The 27,253-nt window shown below is 41.0% G+C and overlaps 2 protein-coding genes across 3 annotated transcripts in view; one reads left to right on the forward strand and one right to left on the reverse strand.

Moving 5' to 3' along the window:
- Nucleotides 1-27,253, forward strand: part of DOCK1 (dedicator of cytokinesis 1) — a 541,297-nt gene that overhangs the window by 177,976 nt on the left and 336,068 nt on the right.
- Nucleotides 1-27,253, reverse strand: part of INSYN2A (inhibitory synaptic factor 2A) — an 86,004-nt gene that overhangs the window by 12,333 nt on the left and 46,418 nt on the right. For both annotated transcript variants that reach the window (XM_030568321.1, XM_030568322.1), the window contains exon 3: nt 13,859-13,930. In XM_030568321.1, coding sequence (XP_030424181.1) covers nt 13,859-13,930 — 72 coding nt within the window. The remainder of the gene's footprint in view (nt 1-13,858; nt 13,931-27,253) is intronic.

Here is a 27,253-nt window from a genome sequence, read left to right on the forward strand (position 1 = left end):
AGGTATTAGCATTATGAGAGGTAGTTGCCTTCATAATTTACATTATATTATGACAACTTCATACAACCTCCCCTCCCCCAAGCAAATATTAAAAGAACATTATTTAAATTGAAAAGTCAAGCTCTCAAAAGTTAGGAAATGCTGGCATTGGCTAACTTTTGAGTACTTTGCAAGCCCAATAATGTCCTTTAACTTTGTGCATGTGCGTGCGCGCATGCTCATGTTTGTAACTGGCATAATATAATGCATACTTTGTGAATGCATACATCTGTCATAATGGTAGTTTGTGTAAATTAGCCTTCCTCCCTCTCACTTGACATATTTCCCCCCCGTATTGTGTCATATCTAATTTAGATTATAAACTCTTCAGGCAAGGAGCTTGTCTTTGTCTCTGTAAAATGCTACCCACACCAATATAACTACATACAAATGTTAAGTATAAAGAAATATAAGGCAGCAATCTCTTTATAACATTTATCTTTAATAGCAAATGTATAGCTACATATTTATACCAAAATTCCAATGAACAATCAGCAGGGATAGCATCATGATTTGTGACTCCTCAGCAAGGTTACTCTAGGAAGCGCCTCCATTCTAGCCTTTCATTTATCACTCCATGTCAAACTACTTTCCCTCCTTCCTAATCCTCTTTTCTCTCCTTTCTCTTCACTTTTTTTCAAGTAGGATTATCATCTTGTTTCTGAGGAGGAGGAGTTCCAGCAACATAATAAGTGTCTTTAACTTTTAAAAGAAACTGGATGAGTGTACAAACTCATTTGAACCCAGATCTGCAGTAAAATGAAACCAATATATTACCCAAAGAGTCTGCTGAGTCATAAACACTAGTTTCAAACATATGGTATGTGGGAGGAGAACTAGTAGCAAACTTGGAAATTCTTTTGGATTTACTCCTTGTCTAAGAATCTTACATAATATACATTGCTCTAAGAAATAATATAGTAACAAATTGAAACATGTTGGTTGTTTATAAGGTAACAATTGAGAAATCATGTCTAAAAACAAATAATATTTCAACAGTTTTGCCCTCATTGACATTCTGATTTATTAAAAATGCTATGCCAATAGATGCCTCTGGTCTCCGCGATACTGTCTGTGAGGCTGCATTCTGATGCAGTGTGTTGGAGGAAAGCATGGCAATATCATGGGTAATTTGTGAGAGGTCCCAGATGATGGCTTTGGCTGATTGCTCTTTCAGATTGGGGTACTGTAGGGTTCTAGTCTCTCATCCCTCCTGTTCAATGTGTATGTAAGGCCATTAGGAGAGGTAGTGGAGCAACATGAGTGGCAATGTCCCTGTTATTCAGCAACTAATTTTCTATTACTACCTTTCCTGGCATGGTTGATGCATTGACAAAGGTTATCCGTGTATCCTCCTTATACTTGTAAAACTAATATTAGTGAGATTAGAATCAGGCCTACTTGTAGGCTTGGAAAGATTTGATTTTTTACCAGTAAGTAAAAATCGATAAATGTTGGTATCACTCTATATCCGCAAACTACTGAAAAAATATTTCCCCTGTTGATTGAAATTTACAGATAGGTAAAGTAAGAAAATGCTGCTTGAGAACTTATTAGCATTTGATTTTACGGCTATTTACTTCGTATATTTTAAAGTACAACATTGAAAATTTGTGTTAATGGTTATAAAGCTTAAACTTTTTGAATCTGTGTCTACTGTCATTAAATAATTTTCACATCTATGAAAATTTAAATAACCAAAAATAGAACACATGGTTAAAAATAAGCATTGGTAGTATCTGTTGAAATTACAAAAAAATTGAATTCTGCCAATCCTGCCTGCTTTAAAGCTTCATATAGTTATCGCTCTGTAGTCTGCACTGGCTGTTAATTTCTGGATAGAGCTTAAGGGCCCTACCTATTCTAGAGATTGTCTCTTTTATTTGGTACAGTACCATAGGAATTACACTCAGCAGACATGCTTAACTTAGCAGCATCTCTGGTTAAGTAAGAATGGGGCTGAAGGGGAAGGTATTTTTCTGAAGGGCTCTGAATGCTGGATCTTGTCCCTTCCTTGATGCCCCAGAACGCAGATTTGATAGCCTGTGGACACGATGACAATGAGGAGAAGTTAGATGCGTGGTTATTATTAAAGCCAACTATTATGGCATTGTGAGTATACTGTTATATATTTAATATTACTCATTTTAATTATTGTAAGGTATCTAGAGCAGGGTATGGGTGCTATCAAAAGTTGAAATAAACAATTTATTTTTAAGTATGAATTTCCATGTTTGTTTTTCAATAGCCTGCATATGAAATGTGCTCACTTTACAACAAAAAGATATTTTAAAAAAATTGTTACAACTATGGCATTCCACTACACCTGGGGCATCCCATTGCTGTCAGTGGGGTTGCACAGGTGTAAGTGGCTCTGTAATTGGGATTATTTTGCTAATGCACAAGAAGAATTAACATACCGCTCATCCATAGCTATGCTGGCTCTGCAGGACTAATGAGTACGAGTAAGAAAAATGTACTTTTCTCATTCAAGTGTATGAATATGGCCTGGTCTACACTGGGGGAGGGGATCAATCTAAGATACGCAACTTCAGCTACGAGAATAGCGTAGCTGAAGTCAACGTATCTTAGATCGAATTAAAATTACTTACTTCGCATCCCCCCGGTGCTGGATCAACGGCCGTGGCTCCCCTATCGACTTTGCTTCCACCTCTCGCACTGCTGGAGTTCAGCAGTCGATGGGAAAGCGATTGGGGATTGATTTATCGCGTCTACACTACACACAGTAAATCAATTCCCGACAGATCAATTGCTACCTGCCGATCCGGCGGGTAGTATAGACATCCCTTAGATTCAGTGTGTAAAAGGAGCAGACCTGTTGAATATGAAAGTGCTGTTTTCAAATGGTTTCTTCTCAGATCAGATCAGAACTACACTTCAGAGGTGACCTGTGTAACAAGTTATTAAACTTCAGTAGCCTTAACAATATATTGAATACTCCAATAACCAGACTGAGAGGCATTTGAAAACTGCTTTCCCACGTCACTCCATAAGCAGTTTTTCTGCTGTTTTTTGGTTATGTCTCTTTTTGGTTCACAGCTTAAGATAATTTGGACTCTTTTGGGGTTTTGCCACTGACTTCATCCCTGGAAGTAAATATGATGTATCCTGAATTTTTGGAAGTGATAAGCCTACCTTTCAGTGGGAAATGAAGGTGCTCAATTCTTCTGTAAATCAGAATATAAATGTATATGTTGATGTTCAATAAAATATTCCCAAAATACTTTCCAAAACACTTACATTTTGTTTCCGTGCATGTAAAAGAAAACCTCAAAACTGTTGAAGACATTAATATAAATTAACCAAAATATTTTAGCATTGTTATTTGCTCTCAATCTAGTTTAAAAAAGCACTTACATTTGCTTAAAGCTAAGTATGTGTTTAACCATTCTCCTGAATAGGGATGTTTTCCTTTCCTACTTTACAATATAAGATATCAATGTTTATGCACTGATCAGGAAACTGTAGAATACTTAGCCACAACTGTCAACAGTTATCTCAAGTATTTTTTGTTTTTGTTGGCTTAAGTCCAGAGCTGAATTATTTTAGAATGGATAGCTGTTAATTTAATCCATTTGACTAAATTAAAAAAATGAAAACCCAAGCATTTCCCTGATGTGGAGAACAATATAACTGGTGGATCATTCCAGTGATTTGCACTGGATTTCAAATATTTGTATTTGTGTGCCTTGTTCTAACTATTTACAAGTTAAAATGTCTGGTGACAGTTTGGAGGATGAGGCTAGGAGACGCTGTGTATATGAAGGAGTTTGGCGGTCTGTTACACATTTGATAAAATCACTACACAATTTGGCCTGTTGTACTGTAGCTGGTACCGCAGTTGGTGTAAGAATGGGGCATAACTAGGAGAGCCAGGACTTTAGTGCAGTCATGATCAAGCTGCATTGACAACACTGTTTGGAGAATCTTTTTGTTCCTAACTCTATCTATTAGCCAGTACTATTTATCTTTTTAATCAGCCCTATGAATTTAAACATATATACTTGGCAAGGTAAAAACAAGGATGTGTGTGTACACACAGGAGCATGCAGTGGAACAGTAGGTATCTTTGCAATTACTGAAACATTTATTGAGAATACCTCAGGTGGCTTAGTTACAGTCAGCTCCTAATATACTTAAGGCCTAAAGTAATGCCTTTTGTATGTTCACTTTATTACCTAATGTGTGACATGAGTACACATTAAGGCCTGGATCCTGCAAGTGCTTACATGCTTGCTTAACTGATGGGCACAAGTAGTCCCACTGGAACAGGAAGAGAAGAAATACCATTACATTTTATCCACCACGCCACCCCTGCTATTTCTAACTTGCCAAAAATATATTTTTTTTTATTAATTGGACTCAATGAGACTACTCATTTGTAAGTTCTTTGAAGCTTTGGGGCCAAAGTGACGAGTTGCTTTTGAAAATATAGGCCAGTAGACTGATATCAAAATTTTAAAATTACACAGTTTTAAATTGAATATTACTATTGTTGAAATTACAAGTACGTTTGATACTTCACAAACAAGCAATGCACATGCAGTTGGTTATGCATATATATTGGCAGTTTTTAGTCCATAATCTACTTACTTTTTTCTTATTTTCTCTGTCCCATATTGATAGACCTTTTCATAGACTTCTGACATTGATAGATAAAGGAAACTTAGCTCTGTGAGGATTTTCTGCTATCTAATTAGCTTTCACTGACAAGTGTGATTTTTAACCTATGAACTTGTTGCATTTGCTGCTGTTGTATTGAGAAGATTAAATTTCATAGACTTGAATAATCTATTTTCAATTCAATTGTCAGAACTCAGCATGAGAAGAACTTTAATACCAAGGACAAAACTTGTTAAAAATAGCAAATACAATTTTAAAATTTCATAGGAGTAGAAAATGTCTGAATTATTGGTTGATGTGGCTTTCAGTAATATTTCTCAATAACTACAGTTCTGTAGTCTGGTTTAATCAGGTTTTTTTCTCTGAAGAAATTGACTACTAATCTGATTAATAAAAGAATCTTTCCAGAAGCTAAAATAACCCTGAACAGGTTATATAGAGTACTTCTGACCTTTCTGACCAATATGAAATCTACTGTGAATTCTTTAGGATGTTCCCAGTTTCATATTATTCATGATAAATGCCTGAGAGTAATGCACAAAATATTAAACAAAAGGCTAATTTTCCCCACGTTGATTCATTGTGTTAAAGAATTTAAATTCACAAGTGATAGTAATTTAAGCAGGAATGGAAAAGGTACTTCCATTAAGAGATAATCACAGAATGACACAGGCTGCAAAGATTTTATTCCAAGTAGGTATTGGACATGATTGAATTGGCACAATATCTGCATACCAATACAATTATCTCCCTTAACAATAAGAGTTTATTAGACTTCAGTATTTGAGTTGTCTTGATAGTGCACTATTTAATTTTTTTCTTGTTTTTATAGTCTAATTCAGTGGTATACCTCAATTTGTAAAAGATACATCCTTTCAGAATTGGCTATTTGTGATTTCATATTTTGTGATATTAATACTAATGTACTTGAACATTTGATAAAGCAAAATGAACGCTTGAATTGTTAAGTTTATTTTACTACCCAAAATTGGGATTTTTGACTACTTTCGTTATCTATATGTGGTCTAGAACTTACTGTCATTCCATGTATGCTGAATATTTTTGTTAACTAAATGTTAGTCTATTGCTATGTAATAAGGGCTTCATATTGATTCTTTACGGGTTATGGTGATGGTGCTCTCTGTTAATAGAAGCTTGACTTTAAATTTAAAGCATAAAGTAGGCTAATCTCTGTAGGTTAGTAGTCTGCATCACAAAACCTCTGTCTGATTTAGCACAATTGACTCATGAGAAGTGTAGTGACAGAACAATGGTACTACAGTGGCAGAACCCTTTCTTATATTTGCACAACCATCTACCTACACTCTCCAGGTCTAACAAGATAATTTTGCACTTGCATTAAAGATAATGAAGAATTGACATGTGCTATAAATAAGGAGATGTAGTTAAGTTTGCTTATCTTGTGAAATGGGAGAAAGTAGACAGTAGTACGTTAGCGTTTTTAATCCCTGCCAAACTGTTTAGTTTACTTCTAATAGCAAAAATAATGGGGCTTGAGAAAAAGATGATTTGGATCTCAAATGTGTATTATTGTCCTACCGATTTCTATAGAGACTTCAATTTTGGGCCCTCCCATTCTCTTGGTAGTAACTAGTGGGAATGTATGTGCCTGCAAGATCTAGTACAGTCTGAGTTTCCAGCGAAAACCTCTGTTCACTGTCTACTTTTGCGTGGCATTTTTGAGGCCTCTGTTTCCCCTCTCATTATTATACAGTTGACTTTCACTGGAATTTGGCATAGAGAATATTAGCAGGATATGGCCTGTGTTATCCAGCTGATGCTTATAATAAAAACCTGTATATACAAAAGACTACATATCTAAGTGTTGTCAGGTAAACTTCGTTATAAAAATTTGGTCTAACTCCACATTATAATGTTAGAATTTCAAAAAAAACCCTGCTATTATCTTTACTCAAAAGGTAAAAATCAAATGTATTCTCTCTTACAAAAAGTGTTTCACTTTTCAATACACAGTAGAGCTTTTCCTCATATGATTTATCAGTTATCCATTTATTTAAAAGGGGGAAAAGTGACTTAAAATTACGTTTTTTCATCTTTTCCTTTTTCCTCTTCAAAGGTATTAGCGATTCACTCTTATCATTGTGGAAAAAAGAAACATCTAAAAAGTTACAAAAGTGATAGCAATCTCTGTGGAAAATGTAAACTGCATATTGGCAAATATTGTATTAGTAATGCAGACTTAAAATGTTTGCAAAAATACTCAATATATTTTGACAATCTACAAATTCAACAAAAAGGTAAAAACTTAAAGTACTGAATCATTTCTAATCTTCTCCCACGTCTTGATGGTCTTTAATTAGACTTCAGCTATTGAGCTAGATCACATTAATATTTTTAAAATGTCATCTTCAGAAAAAAGTTAATTACATTAATCATTTCTACATTCCAGTTTCTCAGTTATGCTGCAATTGACATTACTGGATGCAGTTGGGTAGTCAGCAGGGCAATTGACTCATTGCCGTAAAAGCGCTGTTCTGCTTCACTTAAACCAGTTTAAAAATAAAGAGGGGATCGCTATTTGAGAAACTCACACATTTTCTACAATTAACCTGTTTAAACTTGAACATGCTGTTACATTACACACAAAAACTATGTTAAGAGAACGTAAAGCTTGCCAAGTCAAGTACTCTAAATCTGGCAGTTCCTAAATTTAAGGTTCTCTGTACAACATAATTTGTGCCCCTGATGCATATGCATTATGAGGTTATCTTTATTTACGAGATCATGTACTATATTTTCCATTCAGTACACTGGATGTATGGTACTCATTGCATGAGCAGCTTTTTAATATTTTGTTTTATCCCCATTATTCTATATGTAGCCCTATGCTTTACTTACTGCACACTTTGCAAACCAGACATGCCAGACCAGTGAGGGGAAAAAAACAAGAACTGGGCTTGTTTTTGGCTTAATTGGCTTGTGAGTTGCTTGTTGGCTAGTTTTTGGCTTGTAGCTTGTAGCTAGTTTGGCTTGGAGCTTGTTTCTTTTTTTTGATCAGCTCCCGGTAAGGGAGGGCAAGCAGGGCAAAGTGGAGAGAGAGTCGGGGGGTGCACAGCGGGCTCACCACAGTCCCAGACTGCACACCAGGGGGATCTAGTCATATAGAGTGTTGTTGTTCTTAGGGATTGGCTTGTTTGGCCTTGTTTTGAAATGAGATTAGCTTGATGTTTGGTTTATTGTAAATGTTGGGGTGCTTATTTACCACGTGAAAGTTGGCAACTGTGATGCAAACCCTTCTCTTAATTTCGTCATTTTTTTTTATAGCTCATATCAATGTAACATCTGAGTGTTTCACAAATATTAATGAATTTATTTTCACAACACTGTCTGAAGTGAGGACCATTATCACCATTTTACATTTGGAGGAACAGAATTGTGGTCAAAAGTGTACATGAATTTTGGGTGCCCAAATTGAGCCACCTAGGGCCTGATTTTTCAGAATCGTGAGCATTTTATATGTTCAAAGCACAGCTTTCATTAACTTCAGTTGAAGCTGTGAATGCTCATCACCTCTACAAATTGGATCCCAGAGGCTCAAGTCAGGCACCCAGAAAGCAAGGAACACTGAGTTAGTGACCACCTGTGAAATGTATGGACATTTTGTTCCAGCAACACACAGTAACTCTGTGGCAGAGGCAGGAATATAATCAAGTTCTCCAATCAGCTGCCTTAACCTTTTTCTTATTGCATTCCCATTTCAGTCACTAAACTTCAAACTTCTACAACAAATGAAGTAGATGTCCCACAGACAACAGTCTCCTTCACTAAATAACCCATCCCCAGAACATCCTATACACTGAATGAGGCAAGAGTCCTGTGTGTGGGGGGGGAAATGTGTTCATGTAATTAAAGACTATCATCATGCAGACACTGAATGGGGTGCAAATTAACGTTACACACATACTTAATTCTGGCATTTCCTGTCTTCTGGGTGCCTGGCTTTACCTTGTGGGCAACCTTAATATTCTTTGAACATACTTTTTTGTGTATAATTTTCTAGATTTAAAAAACCAAACTTCTTATCTGGAATCATATGGCTACCTGTCATTTTGTTCTTCAAACCCTTGCTCCATAAACATCTTAATGTCCCATATTTCTTGTATCAGAGATGCCGCTTCTACAACCTTTCTGTCTGAAGGGTTGGACGCTTCTTAACTCTAGTAGATAATACACTGACTAAACTATTGTGTGCAATACTATTAGTTATACTGCACTACTGTATTATGTATGTGATTATGGTTCTTAGTTGCATGTGAAATGGAAGTACCAAGTGGCTGGAATTGTCTATTGGAAATAAACATTGTATCCGTTTTCTTAATTTTTCTAACAGGTAAAACAAAACCAGAGCTCTTTATCATTGAAGGCTAGATTTTAATTTTGAAATCTGCTTTGAGAAAGGGTTGGTGCATAGCTGCCCAGCCTCCAGAGCTGAGCTGAGAGCAGATTGTGGCTGTGTTTGTTATACTTTTTCCTCTTCTTCTCCCCTTGCTTAGAGGAGGAATACCTAATTTCATGCAGCAGCATCCTCACCACCTTCCTATCTCCATGTTTGTGATCATAGGTGGGTGCTGAGCAGAGGAGGTGGAGTTGGGGACTTCTGCTCTCTGTCCACTCTTCATTTACTTGTTTGCAGAGAAGGAGCATTGGGTAAATTGCCCCAGTTCCTCCTCCCATGTGTGGATCAAAGTCTGAACAGGACTATGTAGAGAAATGAGGTGTGTGTGTCGTCATTTCCCAGCATGGCTGAGTAAGGGATGTAAAAAGCTAGCTCATAATTAATAGGCTTGTTGCACATTTTCTTGTGAACACAGTTCCCTGAATCCCTGAAATAATTTTCATAAGCATCTCCTGGACAGAAAGGGAGTTCTTGATAGGTTGATAATTTAATTCTGAGATATACTGTTTTTCATGTTACTTGCAATACATGAAGACATCCAATGGTTTTGTGTAGCCTTCACTGCAGTGGGATGACAATAACTGGGTTGTCAGTATAAAACACCTTATAAAAGTCATGACATAGCCCTGTCACACTCATTGATTGTTGGAGCACTTCATTACAGAATAGACTGGATTTAAGCTGTTCAGCAGAGCAATATGATAGTCTGCAGAAATTGAGCTATGTATCCAGTAAATTCAAACGATCTTCCACAATTTAACGTTTAGCATCATAAAACTTCTCTTTGAAGTAGTATGAAATGAATGTTTACAACTTGTGCACACTGATTTCTCTCTAGTGATTAAAACATCCAGTGTTACAATAAATTTGGAAACTTTCTTGCTGTTGCAGAACTCTCATCTCATGTTAAAGGCTCTGGTAAAGAAATCTGTTCATTTCATAGGCAGATGTTGTCACTGTCTATCAGTTGCTCTGATGCTACAAAATCCTGCTTACTTTATTCAAACTGGTTGTGATCTTGAAAATAACCCAATGCTTAACTTGAAGCATGTGAACGGCATCATTGTTAACCACACACATGTATGCAGAAGGCAGTGGTTCATCCTAATGAAGTTAGGCCTGGTCTACCCTATGCCTTTAAACCGATTTTAGCAGCGTTAAACCGATTTAATGCTGTACCCGTCCACATTACGAGGCCCTTTATATCGATATAAAGGGCTCTTTAAAGCGGTTTCTGTACTCCTCCCCGACGAGAGGGGTAGTGCTAAAATTGGTATTACCATATCAGATTAGGGTTAGTGTGGCCGCAAATCGATGGTATTGGCCTCCGGGCGGTATCCCACAGTGCACCACTGTGACCACTCTGGACAGCAATCTCAGCTCGGATGCAGTGGCCAGGTAAACAGGAAAAGCCCTGCGAAATTTTGATTTTCATTTCCTGTTTGCCCAGCCTGGAGCTCTGATCAGCACGGGTGCAATGCAGTCCCAAATCCAAAAAGAGCTCCAGCGTGGACCGTACGGGAGATACTGGATCTGACCGCTGTATGGGGAGACAAATCTGTTCTATCAGAGCTCCGTTACAGAAGACGAAATGCCAGAGCGTTTGAAAAAAAAATCTACAGGCTACACAGTGCTGCGTGACAAGCGTAACGGGAAGCCAGAGACTCAAACGGACACTCATGGAGAGAGGGAGGGGGTACTGAGGACTCCAGCTATTCCACAGTCCCCAGCAGTCTCCGAAAAGTATTTGCATTCTTGGCTGAGCTCCCAGTGCCTGTAGGTTCAAACACATTATCCGGCGTGGTTCAGGGAATAGCTAGTCAATTTACTCCCTCCTCCCGCACATGAAAGAAAAGGGAAAGAAATCATTTCTTGACTTTTTTCAATGTCACCCTATTTCTACTGAATGCTGCTGGTAGATGCGATGCTGCAGCAGTGAAGAGCAGTATCCGCTCCTCTCCCCTCCGTGGTGGCAGACGGTGCAGTAGGACTGGTAACCGTCCTTCTTATGAACCCGTGATTGCTCCTGGCTGGCTTCAGGTGAGGCTGGCTGGAGGCTCCTGAGTGAAAATAGGAATGATTCCCAGTCATTCCCAGTAGATGGTATAGAACGGCTGGTAACCATCTTCATCATAGCAACTGGGGGCTGAGCTTCAATCAGCCCCCTCCCTTTCATGTGAAAAGAAAAGATTCTGTACTGCCTGGACTATCACAGCAGTGGGATGCTGGGCTCCTCTCCCTCACACTGCTTAATGTCCTGCCTGGACTATCATAGCACCAGGAGGCTGCCTCCCCCTCATTTTATGTCACTAAAAACTCAGGGTTTCTTATTCCTGCATTCTTTATTACTTCATGACACAAATGGGGGGGACACTGACACGGTAGCCCAGGAAGGTTGGGGGAGGAGGGAAGCAACGGGTGGGGTTGTTGCAGGGGCACCCCCTGTGAATGGCATGTAGCGCATCATTTCTGCGGGATCTGATACAGAGCAGCTGTGCTCTCTGATACACTGCTTCTCTAGTACATTTGCCCCATATTCTAGGCAGGACTGACTCTATTTTTAGAAACCATAAAGGAGGGATTGACTCAGAGAGTCATTCCCAGTTTTGCTTTTGCGCCCCCGGCCGACCTCAGCCAGGGGCACCCATGATAGCAGCAGACAGCACAGAAGGACAGATAACCGTCATCTCATTGCCAAATTACACTGGCAGCAGACGGTACAGAACGACTGGTAACCATCTCTGCTGTCATGCAAAAGCAAATGAATGCTGCTGTGTAGTGCTGGAGTATCGCCTCTGTCCACGGCATCCAGTACACATATGGTGACTGTACTTAAAAAAAAAAAGCTGAACGGGCTCCATGGTTGCCGTGCTATGGTGTCTGCCAGGGCAATCCAGGGAAAAGGGCGCGAAATGATTGTCTGTCGTTGCTTTCCTGGAGAAAGGAATGACTGACGACATTTACCCAGAACCACCTGCAACAATGATTTTTGCCCCATCAGCCAATGGGCTCTCAACCCAGAATTCTAAGGGGTGGGGGAGACTGCGGGAACTATGGAATAGCTATGGAATAGCTGCCCACAGTGCAACGCTCCGGAAATCGACGCTAGCCTCGGACTATGGACGCACACCGCCGAATTAATGTGCTTAGTGTGGCCGCATGCACTCGACTTTATACAGTCTGTTTTATAAAACCAGTTTATGTAAAATCGGAATAATCCTGTAGTGTAGACGTACCTCAGTGTTGCTATTTAAGTTAGGCAAGTCAAGATATATTCCCATATGCTTTAATACGGACTTCTGTGTGTTTGATCTGTAATACAGAATGCTTGGTGATGGAAGTGTCATTTTTCCACATGTAGTGCATGTCTGTCTGATTATGATCTGTGCTATAAGGCCTGCCCAATACTACTTCCCCAATCCTAATGCATGACAGCTATGAAAAGCTATTCTAAAATATTTTGCTGCAGCACATAGTACAGAAAATACTATATACCCTCAGCAATATTAATGCTTGGTACAGTTTGACATCAGAGGGGGTTAATCCAGTTTTACTTGTAAATCATAAACCTAAGAAATAAGTGATGGTTAAGAATGATCTTAATACTTACACAAAAGGTTCATAAATGATGCATTAAATATAGAATTATTCATTCTGGAAATCAATCTGAAGTGGCAACAACTGGAAGTGCAGGATTTTTTTTCTGAAAAACTACATAAAACATGCATTGCAATGCAAATTTAATGGATTTTGTGCAGAAACTTGTAGACTTTCATACAGCCTTCTCTGCAGAAAGTTTGCTTGTTAATGACCTCCATGGAACATTAACTGCTGCTCTTGGGTGATGACAATCGTGATAAATAATATGATGTTTGCATTAATCCATTAAGGGCTTCAGTTTGGAAAAAATAATATTTCAAGTGATTGCTACTAGGTAAAGTTTTTGTTTGCTTTGTTTAATTTTAGGTGATGCTTAGGTTGAGATCTGGGAGTAGTGGAAACTCCACTCTCTTTTAGTACTGATTTGACTTTAAGATCTGAAGTAATTTTGTAGGTAGACCTTACAGCCTGTGTAAATGGAATGGGTTACAGATGCAGAGCAGCTCTACAGCCACTGCTGCATCTTCCCCTCCCTACTCCAGAGGGGTAATGGTCACTAATATAGGTGCCTTCATATCCAATGGCCAGATCCCTTTCTCTCTGCTGCCATGGCTCTTTCTATGGCAGCTCCAGAGAAGCCTCCCATGAAGATTAGCTGTGTGGCACATAGGTGCCAGAAACCCTTCCTACTCCCTCCTCAAGTGCAGTGCAATTGCACCTGTTCCACTACATTCAGGGTCTTCTTTAGGACTTCTGGTTATTTTTCCCGAACAAGAGTAGTGCTGTAAGATTGTATAAGTTTTCTTTACAATGGTGTAAGATGCAAAATTACACTAAAACCCTCCAGGTCATAGCGTGTTGCTTAAAACAGCCAGTTAAACTTGCAAAGCAGAGGTGGAAAGAACGTGCTTAATTCATGGACTATATGCATGTCCTGTATTTTAGTTTTAATATTAAAAATATTTTATTCATTGAATTTTATAGTGAAATAAAGATTAATTTCCTGGTCTTTTATTTCTCCTTTCTTCTCATTGAAATAGCAATTTATAATAGTAACTAACATTTGATCTTGCATTGGTGGATAAAATCATTACTTTCACTCAATAAAAAGTGGGAATATTAGAATTTTTAACCTACCTATAGATAATACATGCACTGTTCCTGCATGTGTCACAATTAGCTGTGTCTTGACCAGTCCGATATGAAAGCCTACAAAGATAAGAACATGACATCATTACAAGTGGTTGTTTTATCCTTTTTTTGCCCTCTATCATTGCTGTTCACTGTAACCAAAGCTTTAGTTTTGTTTTTTCCATTTTAATGTTGATTATAAAAATCTAAGCATCCATAGGAAACAACACTGTCCATAATTAGTGTTCAACTTTTTAAAGTTTGAAACATGAAGATGAGAGATTTTTGGAAATTATGAAGAAGTTTTATTTAACCATTAAGGGAGGGAATGTAATGATTCAGTTTGCTATACTTCTATGAACATTTCTACAGAAAACTCTGAGCAAACCAAATTATGTAAAAGCCACCAAAATGCTGAGTTATCATTTTAAATTGCCTCATTACTGTACAATTACAAGACATAGCAATGGTGTTTTAACTACTTTTCTGTACAGCCGCCTTAGAAATTTCAGTAAACCACAGAGGTTTCACTAGCAAGCATTGCACGTGTATAATCTTTTATAATAATTGTGTAAGCTATTAATTTGTATTATTTAGATGGTAACATTTTCTTTTGGAATTTTGCCTGTAAGGGGAGGAGAGCGCTGAAGGTTTGTTACAGTGATGATCTCAAAAATCAGCAAAAGGTAGCTTTCACAGTATTTCCCTTACCTACCTGCCCTGTGTCTAACTTCCATGCATTTCACAACAATATTAGATGGGAGACGTCTCTGAATGTCTCTTCCATAGCAGGAAGCAATCATTATGGGAGGATCTATGAAATACATGGAAAAAGTAGAATATCTGTCTTCTTTTTTTGTGTGTGTTTCTTATAATTGCCTTCTGCTTTATGGGAAATTTTCTTACATGCATAATGGATTTTTAAATGGAAAAAAAAGTTTTTATTCAGTGCCTATTTATGTATTTTGTGCTAGATAAACTTTTGAAAAACTCTACATTTTGTGTGTGTGTGTGTGTGTGTGTGTGTGTATAGAAAGTGAAATAAAATAGTATAAACCATCAGTGGATTTTGTGTTGCTTTTCAAATCTTCTGTGTCTCTGTTTTCCAGAATCATCAACTTTTTCTTCCCTTTACTCAGTAATACTAGGAATGATAAAATATTAGTTGATATGGAATTCATACTACAGTAAAAGCTGTATTATCCAGCACTTTATCAATCAGAAAGATCTATAAACCAGCATTTCTGATTCTCATTGAAGTCTGGTTTATAGTCTGGTTAGCGTGGGGCTGGCGGGCTGGCAGGCTCCCTACTTGGCTCCCCGGAAGTGGCGAAATGTCCCTGCTGCTCCTAGGTGGAGGAACAGCCACAAGGGGTTCGGAGTGTGGGAGAGGATGTGGGCTCTGGGAGTGTGAGTGTGGGAGGGGGTTCAGGGCAGGGGGCTGGGGCGTGGCAGGAAGTGCGGGGTGCCGGATCCAGGCAGCGCTCACCTAGGGCCATTCCCTGAAAGCAGCGACATGTCCCTGCTGCTGCTGCTCCTAGGCAGAGGCGCTGCTAGGTGACTCTATGCACTGCCCTTTCCCCACCCCGAGCGCTGGCTCCGCAGCTCTCATTGCCAGGAACTGAGTGGCCAGTGGGAGCTGTGGGGGCAGCGCCTATAGGCGGAGGCAATGCACAGGGCTGCCAAGCCACACCTCCACCTAAGAACAGCAGGGACATATCACCACTTGCGGGAATTAGCCCAAGGTGAGCTCTGCCTGGATCCAGCACACCACACCTCCTCCCATGCTCCAATCCCCTGCCCTGTGCTCCCTCCTGCACCCAAACTCCCTCTCTCTTAGTTAACCCGAAGTTTTTACTTAGTAGCACTTCCCATTCCCCCAATATGCCGGATAACAAGGCTGTTACTGTATAAAACTTTTACAGAGAGAAACCGTTAATTATTGATGCAGTCAACCTAACTTGAGAAAATTACAATGTCATATACAGGTTGTTTACCTGCAAAACTCCTATCTGGTTACATTAAATGGGGAAATATTTAGTCAGTGAATGGAAGTGTTTATTTCTTATAGGTAATCATTTGAAGTACTTAGAATTTACTTAAAAGAATGCTGTCATTTTGGTAGTTGCATTATGTGCCCTCCACCCTCCCAAAAATATTTTAAAGACCAATATTAATGGAACTCCATTAAATTATCTTTATTCTTTTATAACCTCTCTGCACCTTCCAGGGTTCTAATCACACCCACTGTGGATAGAGACCTCCTTTCCTCTACTTCCCTAACAGACAAATTAAAAACAACATTCCCAAAAAACCCTCCTCCATAACTATAGAAATCACTTTTGGTTTTCTTAAATTAGAGCTTTTAATGTCAAATAGGTTATTAAAGAGAAAATCCAAAGGATATTAAATACTCATTTATAGCCATATCACTCAAGCTATAGGTCTAATTCTAACACGAAGAATAAATGTTACTTAAGGGCTTCACAGCTCTTAATGATCCTTTTGAGAATTCATGGTGCTCCACAATTCATTCACACAACACACAGCCTCAAAATGGACATTTGCGTTCTCCTCTCTGAGCCTGTTTAACTCTTCCATTCCTTTGGAAGTCATCCTTGAAATAGCTTATCCAATCTGTCACTACTCCCCTGCTTCTCTATAGCCTCTGGGCTTGTCCACTGCATTGACTGAAGTGCTTAAAGATACTTTTTCCAGTCCAAAAGAAATTAACCATGTTTTTATTTAGATTTTGCTAATCAATCAGTGTGATCTAGAAGGTAGAGACTAGACCTGAGAGTCAGGAGACCTCGTTTCTCTGCCATTATTAGTTAAAGTAGGACTATTTAGAATCTAATCTTTTGGGTGCAGGGATGGTCTTTCTGTTGTGTTCATACAGTGCCTAGCACAATGGGGTTCTGGTCCATGAACAAGGCTCCTAGACACTATGCTAATACAAATAATTATAATATGGCAAGTTGTAACCTGTTTGTGGCTCAGTTTCTTTATCTATAAACTAGGACTATTGGTCTTAATGCATCCTCCTTTCTGAAGGACTTTTGAGATCTGTGAAGAAGAGCTATCTTAGTGTTAACTAAATTGCATCAGTAATACTTGCAAGAACCTATTAAAGTTAATTTTTAATCCACCAGGTTCAAAATTTAGTAACAACATCACACATTTCATAAAATTCTCTTTCTTCCTAGGGTAGTTATATGTACTATGCCAGCATTACTTTCCAGGGGAACCACTATATTTTATAATTGCTTGTGTTCTATCTTGTTGTCTGTCAGAGTGATGGCCTTGTATCTTTCTCTGATGACATGTACATTTTACTTTTAAAGAGAATTTTAGAAATCACTAACTTTCAAATAGTCCCATAACACTTAAAGGTCTGCGTGAAACAGGATTTTTCCAGCATTATTAAAGAATTCAGATTTAATCTTCCACTCTAGGGATTACATATTTAACATTATTATAGATTTGACATTTAAAAATATGTACTGATGAATCAATAAAGTCCATAAAGGCTACAATACATATGTGCTAGTTGTTGTAATCTAGTTCACAAGGCATGTGGCATTGTTGTGTGAATATGGATTTAAACGGGACATAGAGCATTTACAATAAAATGTTAACTTTTTAACATTTTCACTGGACATGTGCATTAATCTGATGGTAATTCCACATTCTGAATACACAAGCTACCATCTTAATGCATAACCTGAGTGTAAACAAGTGCTCCCATCTGTGTGCAACTTGAGAAAAGAATTCTAAACTAGGACAACCAAAGCATCTGTCTATCTTGAACTTCAGCTATTTGCACTCAGCGTTGGATTATGGATTAACTACAAAAATCAAGAATAATTTTCATAGACATAGCATGCACTGTTTCTGGCCTAGTGATTAACGATTTGCTATGGGGCAAAGGGCAAGGAAGACGGGGAAGAGTGGCGTGTAATAGAAATCTGCTCCACGTTGCCAAATACCTGGCCAAAACTTAGTTCCATATTTTGAACACATTTTTACTTAATATGCCTGAAGTACAATTAGATCAGTTGTGTGACTTTTAAGATGTACCATATTTCTGCTGAGAGACCTTAATGAACTGCTATATATTTAGATCAGTTGCTTTCCAAAATTCAGCTGTTTCTAATACCATATTTGGAGGGCAGTATTCTCTCTCTGCCCTATATCCATGACTCCCAACTCCCACAGCAAGCTACAGGTAGAGCCACTAGAAATCCATGCTAAAATAAAGCTGTGTGTTCAATTAATTTCATTTTCTCAACATTGCAGCGTGCAGTTTTCTTAAGATTTCAGAAGTATGGAGAGAATGCTCATGAGATTAGCATGGATTTCTAGTGACTCTACCTGTGGCTTGCTGTGGGGGTTGGGAGGCAGAAAAAATGTGATTGAGAGTTAGGAATTATTTAAGAACACTTTATTAAATAACCAAAAAGCCACAACTGAGGAAGAAGGCTCTATTGGTTAAAAAGCCAACCTGGGGAAATGAAGGCAGCTATTAAAAAAAACAAAGCCTAACAAATGGAAAAAAGGGAGCATTGAAAATAAATATAAATCAGAAGCTAAGAACTGTAGAAAATTGATAGAGGAAACAAAAAGACACAGGGAGAAATCTATGGCCAGCAGAGTTAAGGACAATAAGAAGGAGTTTTTAAAAGTGTCTTAGAAACAAAAAGAATCCTAAAACTAGTATTGGTCCATTACTAAATGGAAAGGGTAGAATTATCAAAAGGCAGAAGTGTTCAATAAATGTTTTTCTTTTTCGTATTTGGGAAAAACAGAGAGAGTCATATAATATAAAACATTTTCCACTGCACTATCATTAAGGTTAAACTTCTGTTACAGTTCTTTTTAGTGAAAGTCAGGAACAAGTCACAGGCAATAAACAAAAATTCATGAAAGCCTGTGACCTGTCCCTCACTTTTACTAAAAATAAATGTGACAAAATGCTGAGGCTCCGGGGTCCCCCTCCCTGCCCAGTGTAGCTGGGAGTTGCGTGGGGCTCCCTCTGGCTGACAGCTCCAGCCCCAATGCCTTGGTGCTGAAGTGGAAAATGTCACAGAGCGCTCTGGAAGTCATGGATTCTATGGCTTCCGTGACAAAATCTTAGCCTTAACTATCAGCTCAGGAGGCTGTTCAATAGCAGGTCTGGATACCTTGCACCCAAGCTTTTAAAAAAGCTGGGGGAAGAGCTTGTTGGATCGTTAATGTTGATTTTTTTCCAACAAGTCTTGGAACAGCAGGGACGTTCCAGAAGACAGGAAGAAAGCTAAAGGTGAGCCAATAGTAATAAAGGGTAAGTGGCATGACCCTGGTAATAGTAGGCTGGTCTTTCTGACATTGATCCCAGGCAGGATAATTGAGTGGCTGATATGGGACTTGATTAATAAAGAATTAAAGGAGGGTAATATAATGCATACTAATCAACATGGGTTTATGGAAAATAGATCGTGTCAAAGTAACGTCTCATCTTTTTTTTAATAAAATTATAAATTTAGTTTATAAAGGCAATAATGTTGATGTAGTAAACTTCTGTAAGGTGTTTGACTTGGAACCACATGACATTTTAATTTAAAAAAATAGATTGATATAAAAATTAGCACGGCACATATTCAATGGATTAAAAACTGACTGATAGGTCTTAAAATGTAACTGTAAACAGAGAATCATCATCAAATGTCTGAGTGTCTAGTGGGGTCTTGCAGGGATCAGGTCTTGGCCCTACACTATTTAACATTTTTATTAATGACCTGGAAAGAAACGTATAATCATAAAGTTTGCTGATGAGATAAAAACTGGGGAAACGATAAATAGTGAAGAGTACAGGTAACAGATACAAAGCAATGTGGATTGCTGGGTAAGATGGGCTCAAGCAAACAATATGCATTTTAATATGGGTAAATGTATACATCTAGGAACAAAGAACATACTTACAGGATGGAGGACTCTATCCTGGGAAGCAGTGACTCTGAAAAAGATTTGGGGGTTGTGAATAATCAGTTGCACATGAGTTCCCAGTGTGACTCTATGGCCAAACGGGGTATTGTAAGTTTTGGGTGTGTAAACGTGACTTTTGAGTTGGCGTAGAGAGGTTATGTTACTCCTATATTTGCTGCTGGTGCCGCTGCTTCTGGAATACTGTGTCCAGTTCTGGTATCCACAAGTCAAGAAAGAGGTTGATAAATTTCAGAGGATTCAGAGAAGAGCCAAGAGAATGACTGAAGGATTAGAAAACATGCTTTATAGTAATAGACTCAAGGAGCTCGTTCTATTTAGTTTAACAAGAGAAAGTTAAGGAATGACTTTACTACAATCTATGGGTATGTCTACACAACAAAGAAAAACCTGCGGCTGGCCTATGCCAGCCGACTCAGGCTCATGGAGCCTGGGCTGTGGAGCTGTTTCATTGCTGTGTAAATCTCTGGGGTGGGGCTGGAGCCTCAGCTCTGGGACTGTCCCACCTCACAGGGTCCTAGAGCCTGGGCGCCAGCGTGAGCCCAGAAGTCTACACAGAAGTAAAACAGCCTCACAGCCTGAGCCCTGTGAGCCTGAGTCGGCTGGCACAGGCCAGCCGCAAGTTTTTCTTTGCTGTGTAGACATGGGGAACACATTTAATATTGGGCTCTTCAGTCTCACAGAGAAAGGGATAGCATGATTCAATGGCTGGAAGTGGAATCTAGACAAAATCAAATGGGAAATAAGGTGTACAATTTTAACAAAGAGAATAATTAACCATTGGAATAACTCCCTGAGGTTGTGATGGACTCTCCATCACAGATTATTTTTAAATCAAGATTGGATGTTTTCTAAAAGATGCTCTAGGAATAATTTTGGGGACAGTTCTGTAGGCAGAGTTATACAGGAGGTCAGACTAGATAATCATAGTGGTCTGTTTTGGCCTTGGAATGTATTAATGTAATTACACTCTGTGCACTCAAATCTATAAGGAAAATAGTACATACCCAGTTGATTTTCTTTGTAATTAACTTTATTTACCAACCAATTTTCCCTCTCACCTAGCAAAGCAATGTTCTTTAACGAGGATCATATTTGTGAGACATTTGAATTGTTAAATTAAAAATAGTTTGTTTATTCTTCATTAGCTACAGAAAATACAGACTTAGAATGGAAGTGGCATTTGCTTTGTAACTACAGCAGGATTCTAAAATTCAAATGGTTTTTCTTAAATTGGAATGACCTAGGTATTTCTAAGGTAGTTAGCTGGCTAAGACGGTATTCTGGAATGGTTGAAACAATGTAAGTTCAATTATTTCTTCTAAGTTAAACTCTTTCTGTCAAGGATATCTATCTTGTTCACCTTGAGGCACTGGGATCACACTTTCTCATTTCCATATAATCATCTACTTAACAGAAAATTGCATGGAATTCATCTTGTTGTTGTTCTCCTTCAGGCCGGAAAAGATGATGTTGTGCTTAACTGACAATTTCCTTGTAAAATCATATGCAGTGAGGTCCTTTTAAAATACAAACCTGTTAAGAAATAGAGCTGTTAAAGAGGACCTTTTGTTCCTAATAAACATACATGGAAATAGAAGTTTATGAACATGTTCTGGGTGCAGTGGGCATGAATACAAATGACTGTATTTTCTGTGTGTGAGTGTGAAAGAGAGAGAGAGAGAGAGAGAGAGAGAATGTTAAATTCAGCTTTTTTTTTTTTTTTTTTTAATATTAATGTGGGGAAATGTTGCTTGGGATACTAAGACTCAAATTCACAAGAGTCTTGTTATAAACCTAGTAACAGCCATCCTTCACTAATTATTAGAGCTGATTGGGAATTTTCTATTGCAATGATTTTCCAGCAGAAAATGCAGTTCAACAAAATTGAAGTTTCTACAGGGAAAACTTTGATTTTTTTTCATGTCAAATAGAAATTAAATATTTGATTTAGGATTCGTTCAACCTGAATCAGAATATCAGACAAGAAAGTAAGTTGGGCGTCAGGCTCTCGAACTACAACTCTCAGGAGGCAATGTACCCCAGTGGGGAAATACGGTTTACTGCTCTAAGCCAATGGTTCCCAAAACTTGTTCTGCCGCTTGTGCAGGGAAAGCTTGTGGCGGGCTGAGCCGGTTTGTTTACCTGCTGCCTGCGCAGGTTTGGCCATTTGCAGCTCCTACTGGTCGTGGTTCGCTGCTCCAGGCCAATGGGAGCTGCTGGAAGCGGCGCGGGCTCAGGGACATGCTGGCTGCTGCTTCCAGCAGCTCCCATTGGCCTGGAGCAGCGAACCGCTGCCACTGGGAGCCACGATCAGCCAAACCTGAGGACACGGCAGGTAAACAAACCAGCCCAGCCTGCCAGGGGCTTTCCCTGCACAAGTGGCGGAACAAGTTTGGGAACCACTGCTCTAAGCATTTCAAATCGTTTCAACATTGGGAATGTTGACGTGTGTGTGTGGGGGGAGTTTGAGAAAAACTTTGTAAATGAAATATTTCAACATTTCCAAATTAAAAGTTTTTTGCAATTTCCATTCCACAAAACTTTTTTGAAATGTCAACTTTGTCTCATTTTGAGACTAACAGAAATGTTTTCCATGGACATAAATTCTGAATTTCACTCAGTTCTACTAATTATTCTGAAATGTTGGTTTCTGCTTGATGTCACTTGGCTTTTAAGAGTCCCGTTGTCTCATCTTACATAATAACATGAGCAGGGCATCATGTTTTTGCTGCAGTGGGGCATGGAATTCTCTTGTCTTTGGTGCAACAAGTTGCCTTGCTCAACTACTTCAATGAGCACAGTTCACATACTCAGTGGAGTCCAGTCTCTTTCCCTTCCAGGAGTTAAAGTTTAGCTGAAGCCCCTCACCTTAGGCTAAGCTGCTCCTTGGTTTCTTTTTCTGAGTTGCTCAGCCCACACCATAGATCTTTTTTCCTCCCATCTCCATTATATCTCTTGGTAAGAAAATCAGCCACCTCCTTCCACCTAGCTGTTTCCAGGTGGAATCAACATCTGATTATAGGGTGGAATGATTGAGGTGAACACTGCTAGTTTGTCACACTCAGCTCATTCCCTTCCATTTTAAGGGCTTTTTAAGACATTTCCAAAGATGGATTTGATTTAATCACCGTTGTGGCCTTATTTATAACTTTCCTATTCTGTTTTTTTTGTTAGAGCCTCTCTCTTTTCAAAATGGTTTAAGTGTACAGTGTTCAAATTCTGCTGTACAGCACATTGAGCACTTGACAAATAAACGTGCCAGCTAATTCAAGGTTTGGATGGGTTGCTGTTTGTCACAGATTACAATTTATTAGAACTGGGAAACCTTTTTATGCAAATTGTTTTGAAAAATGGAATGGAGCTTTTGTACAAAATGTATCCTATTTTGATGGAAAAAATGGAGAAAAAAATCTGATTTTTGCCAATAAAAAGGCTTTATTCCCCCCCCCCATCTATTTTCCTTTTTAACCTTTTAAAAGGAAGAGGGCAAGTATGAGGGGGTGATTTTTTTTTCATTTAGTCAAGTCAAAAATTCTTTGGGAAAAAATTTGAACAAAACATTTTCATTTTGATAAATTATTTTATTTTGTGTAGGGATAAAGACAATAGATATTGTAAAATGACTTTGATCATCTTTGGGCTCAAACCCAAACCATGAAAGTGGTGGCATGCTCTACTTTTCTCAGCTGAGTGTCTATCAATATAACTGTCCTTTCAGTGGACATAAAAGCACATCAGAATGTGCTTTAGTATATAGTAGCCTGTAGTAGTATGTAGAGATTACAGTGAAACTAAAATTGAATTGTTTTCAATTAAAAAAAAGTGTGGATTGAGAAGCATTTTGACTGTGAACATCAGCTACCTGACCTTGCCGATGTGACTCCATCCCACTTTGTACTACTTTGATAAACTTATTTGGTACCAGTCAGACCTTTTGATGTGCACCTTGATAACCTAGCTGACATATTGTTTGTGCTGCAATGTTGTGGAGTCAGAGCATTCTAAATCCCATAATGTCTCAGACAATCTTGGGGGATTTGGAATGTACAACACTCTATTCTACCTTAGCATGTGCCTAGTTCTATGGAAAGACAGGCAAGTAAGTTGTTCAGCATGGTCTGTTGAAGAGGTACCTGGATGCATATTCATTTGAAATGGAAAGGAAGGAAGAACTTGCTAAGAAGACAGACTGGATGGAGAGGCTGGAAGGAATTGTTGGGGGCAGAAGATAAGGAGGGAATAGACAGAGAGAATCATCAGCCATTACCTGCTCCCAATACAAATCCTCTCCTGCCTGTACTTCATTCTGATTCCTTCAGTTGAAAAAAAAAAAAAATCTCTTCTGAATTTTATTTCTTTCCTTCCAGTGACATTATTAAAAGAAGATGTCCTGGTGTTTAGTTGGAAATAAAAATTGTTCATGTATACACTGAAGGAAAACTATCTTTAAATTTTCTTCTGGGTAATTGGATAGAATCCCTGCTACTTGATGGCTTTCCTTAAGAAGCCATCAGAAAAGTAGTGATTTGAGTGTTACACACTGAGGTAAATATGAAAACATTAGATTCTTCTTCGAGTGATTGCTCATATCCATTCCAGTTAGGTGTATGCGCCGCGCGTGCACATTCGTCGGAAAACTTTTACCCTAGCAACTCAGTGGGCCGGCAGGTCGCCCCCTAGAGTGGCGCCACCATGGCGCTCCATATATACTCCTGCCGGCCCACCCGCTCCTCAGTTCCTTCTTACCGCCCGTGTCGGTCGTTGGAACAGTGGAGCGCGGCTTAGCTGACCTCCACTTCCCTAGCTACTCGTTTTCTCGTATATAATTATGCAGTTATAACCCTTTTATATATATATTTGTATGGTTATACGTGTTTTCTTTGCTAACATGGTTAGTTTAGTTAGCGGGGTTCAGGAAGTAGCCCCTTCCATGAGCCCAGTGCCGGAGCCATGCATGGCTCACCGGGTTTTAAAAGGGGCCCGGCCTGCCAGAAGCCGCGGCCGAAGAGAGATCTACATGACTCCTGTTTGAAGTGCCTCAGGGAATCACTCTTGACAGATAAGTGCCCCATTTGCAAGGCTTTTAAGCCGAGAACAAAAAGGTGCGGGACTTTCACTTACCCCTCCACCTTGGGCGCCGAGCGATGTTCAAGCGGCGGGCAGAAGCGCCTCCTCGGCACCGGACCCCGCCGTTACTACCAAGGCCTTTCGGCACCGACCGTCGCCGGCACCGATGTCGACTCGGCACCGCTCCCTTCTTCCGAGGTCGAGAGAGCCTACGATTCCTGCTGGTGCTTGGCGGCTCCCCGGCACGCGCCGTGGTTGAGCCCCCTGCTCCCGCTGCTTCCGTGCCACCTGCATCGCAGCCAGAGAGCTCGCCTAAGTTGCATTACCCGGCACCGACACCTGCAGAGGCACCGATGACTTCGGCTCCGTCGATTCCAGTCCCCCAGGACCACGGAATCCGGTGCCTGGCAGCTCCCCGGCTCGCGCCGTGGTAGAGCTTACTGCTCCTGCTGCTTCTGTGCCAACTGCACCACAGCTAGAGAGCTCGTCTAAGATGGCTCGCCCGACACCGACGACGTCGGCACCGTCGATCCCGGTCCCACGAGGGCCGTAGAATCCGGTGCCTGACGGCTCCCCGGCGCGCGCCGTGGTTGAGCTACTGCTCCTGCTGCTTCCGTGCCAGCGGCACCGCAGCCAGAGAGCTCGTCTAAGTCGGATCGCCCGGCGCCGACACCTGCTACGGCACCGATGACGTCGTCACCGTCGATCCCGGTCCCACAAGGGCCGTAGAATCCGGTGCCTGACGGCTCCCCGGCACGCGCCGTGGTTGAGCGTATTGCTCCTGCTGCTTCCGTGCCAGCGGCACCGCAGCCAGAGGGCTCGTCTAAGTCGGATCGCCCGGCACCTGCTGCGGCACCGATGACGTCGGCACCGTCGATCCCGGTCCCACAAGGGCCGTAGAATCCGGTGCCTGACGGCTCCCCGGCACGCGCCGTGGTCGAGCTACTGCTCCTGCTGCTTCCGTGCCAACGGCACCGCAGCCAGAGAGCTCGTCTACGTCGGATCGCCCGGCACCGACACCTGCTGCGGCACCGATGACGTCGGCACCGTCGATCCCCGGTCCCGCAAGGGCCGTAGAATCTGGTGCCTGACGGCTCCCCGGCATGCGCCGTGGTCGAGCTAATGCTCCGGCTGCTTCCGTGCCAAAGGCACCGCAGCCAGAGGGCTAGTCTAAGTCGGATCGCCCGGCACCGACACCTGCTGCGGCACCGATGACGTCGGCACCGTCGATCCCGGTCCCGCAAGGGCCGTAGAATCCGGTGCCTGATGGCTCCCCGGCACGCGCCGTGGTTGAGCTCCTGCTCCGGCTGCTTCCATGCCAACGGCACCGCAGCCAGAGGGCTAGTCTAAGTCGGATTGCCCGGCACCGACGCCTCTGAGGCACCGACAACATCGGCACCGTCGATTCCAGTCCCACAAGGGCTATCGAATCCGGTGCCCGACGGCTCCCCGGCACGCGCCGTGGTTGAGCGTATTACTCCCGCTGCTTCAGTGCTGACGGCACCGCAGCCAGACAGCTTATCTAACTCGGATCGCCCGGCACCGACACCTACCGAAGCTCTGATGACCTCGGTACCGTGGATCCCGGTCCCACGAGGGCCGTCGAATCCGGTGCCTGACAGCTCCCCAGTACGCACTGTGGTTGAGCCTGCTGTTCCCTTCACGCCGGAGATGTTACCAACGGTGAGGGCTCTCAGTGCCATGACAGAGTCAGTGCTGCCTGACCCCGGCACCGCCGGTACGGGTAATACAGTCTCTTCAGGTGACTGTCCCCTGTCAGCACAGCAGAGCGGCACCATTCATGATCACGGTCCCGCAGACACTCCAAGTCCTGTCGGCACGCCGGACACCACTGGCAGTCCCGGTGCTGTTTTCCTCGGTACTGGTCACACTCGCTGCACCGGTCGGTATCCCGTTCGCCGACCCACTATCGGCACCGTTCCGACCTCTGGCACCGGGGCAGGTACCTTGACTCCTGTAGCCCTTCTCCGAGCCTCGAGATCTCGGTCGACCTCCCGACACCGTTCTGGTTGCGGGTCTGGATCTCGTTCCAGGTACCGATACGCCTCCCGATGCCGGTCCCCGGTGCCGAGTTGGGCAAGGTCCGAGTGAGTCAGAGACTCTGCCTGTGCCTTCTTTTAGTACCTCCATGGCCGTCCGGACACGCATCCGTGTCATCCCATATGCGCAGATTTTATGCTCAGGACCACGATCCTGATATGATGGCCAGCGGGCGCCAGCCCCGAAGCAGAAAGAGGCTTGGCGAATGAACAGGCTTGGCCGCCAGGTGTACTCTGCAGGGGCCCTGCAGCTCGGGGTAGCAAAGCAACAAGCCTTGCTTAGCTGCGA

Source organism: Gopherus evgoodei, chromosome 7 (assembly GCF_007399415.2).
Source record: "Gopherus evgoodei ecotype Sinaloan lineage chromosome 7, rGopEvg1_v1.p, whole genome shotgun sequence".
NCBI lineage: Eukaryota > Metazoa > Chordata > Testudines > Testudinidae > Gopherus > Gopherus evgoodei.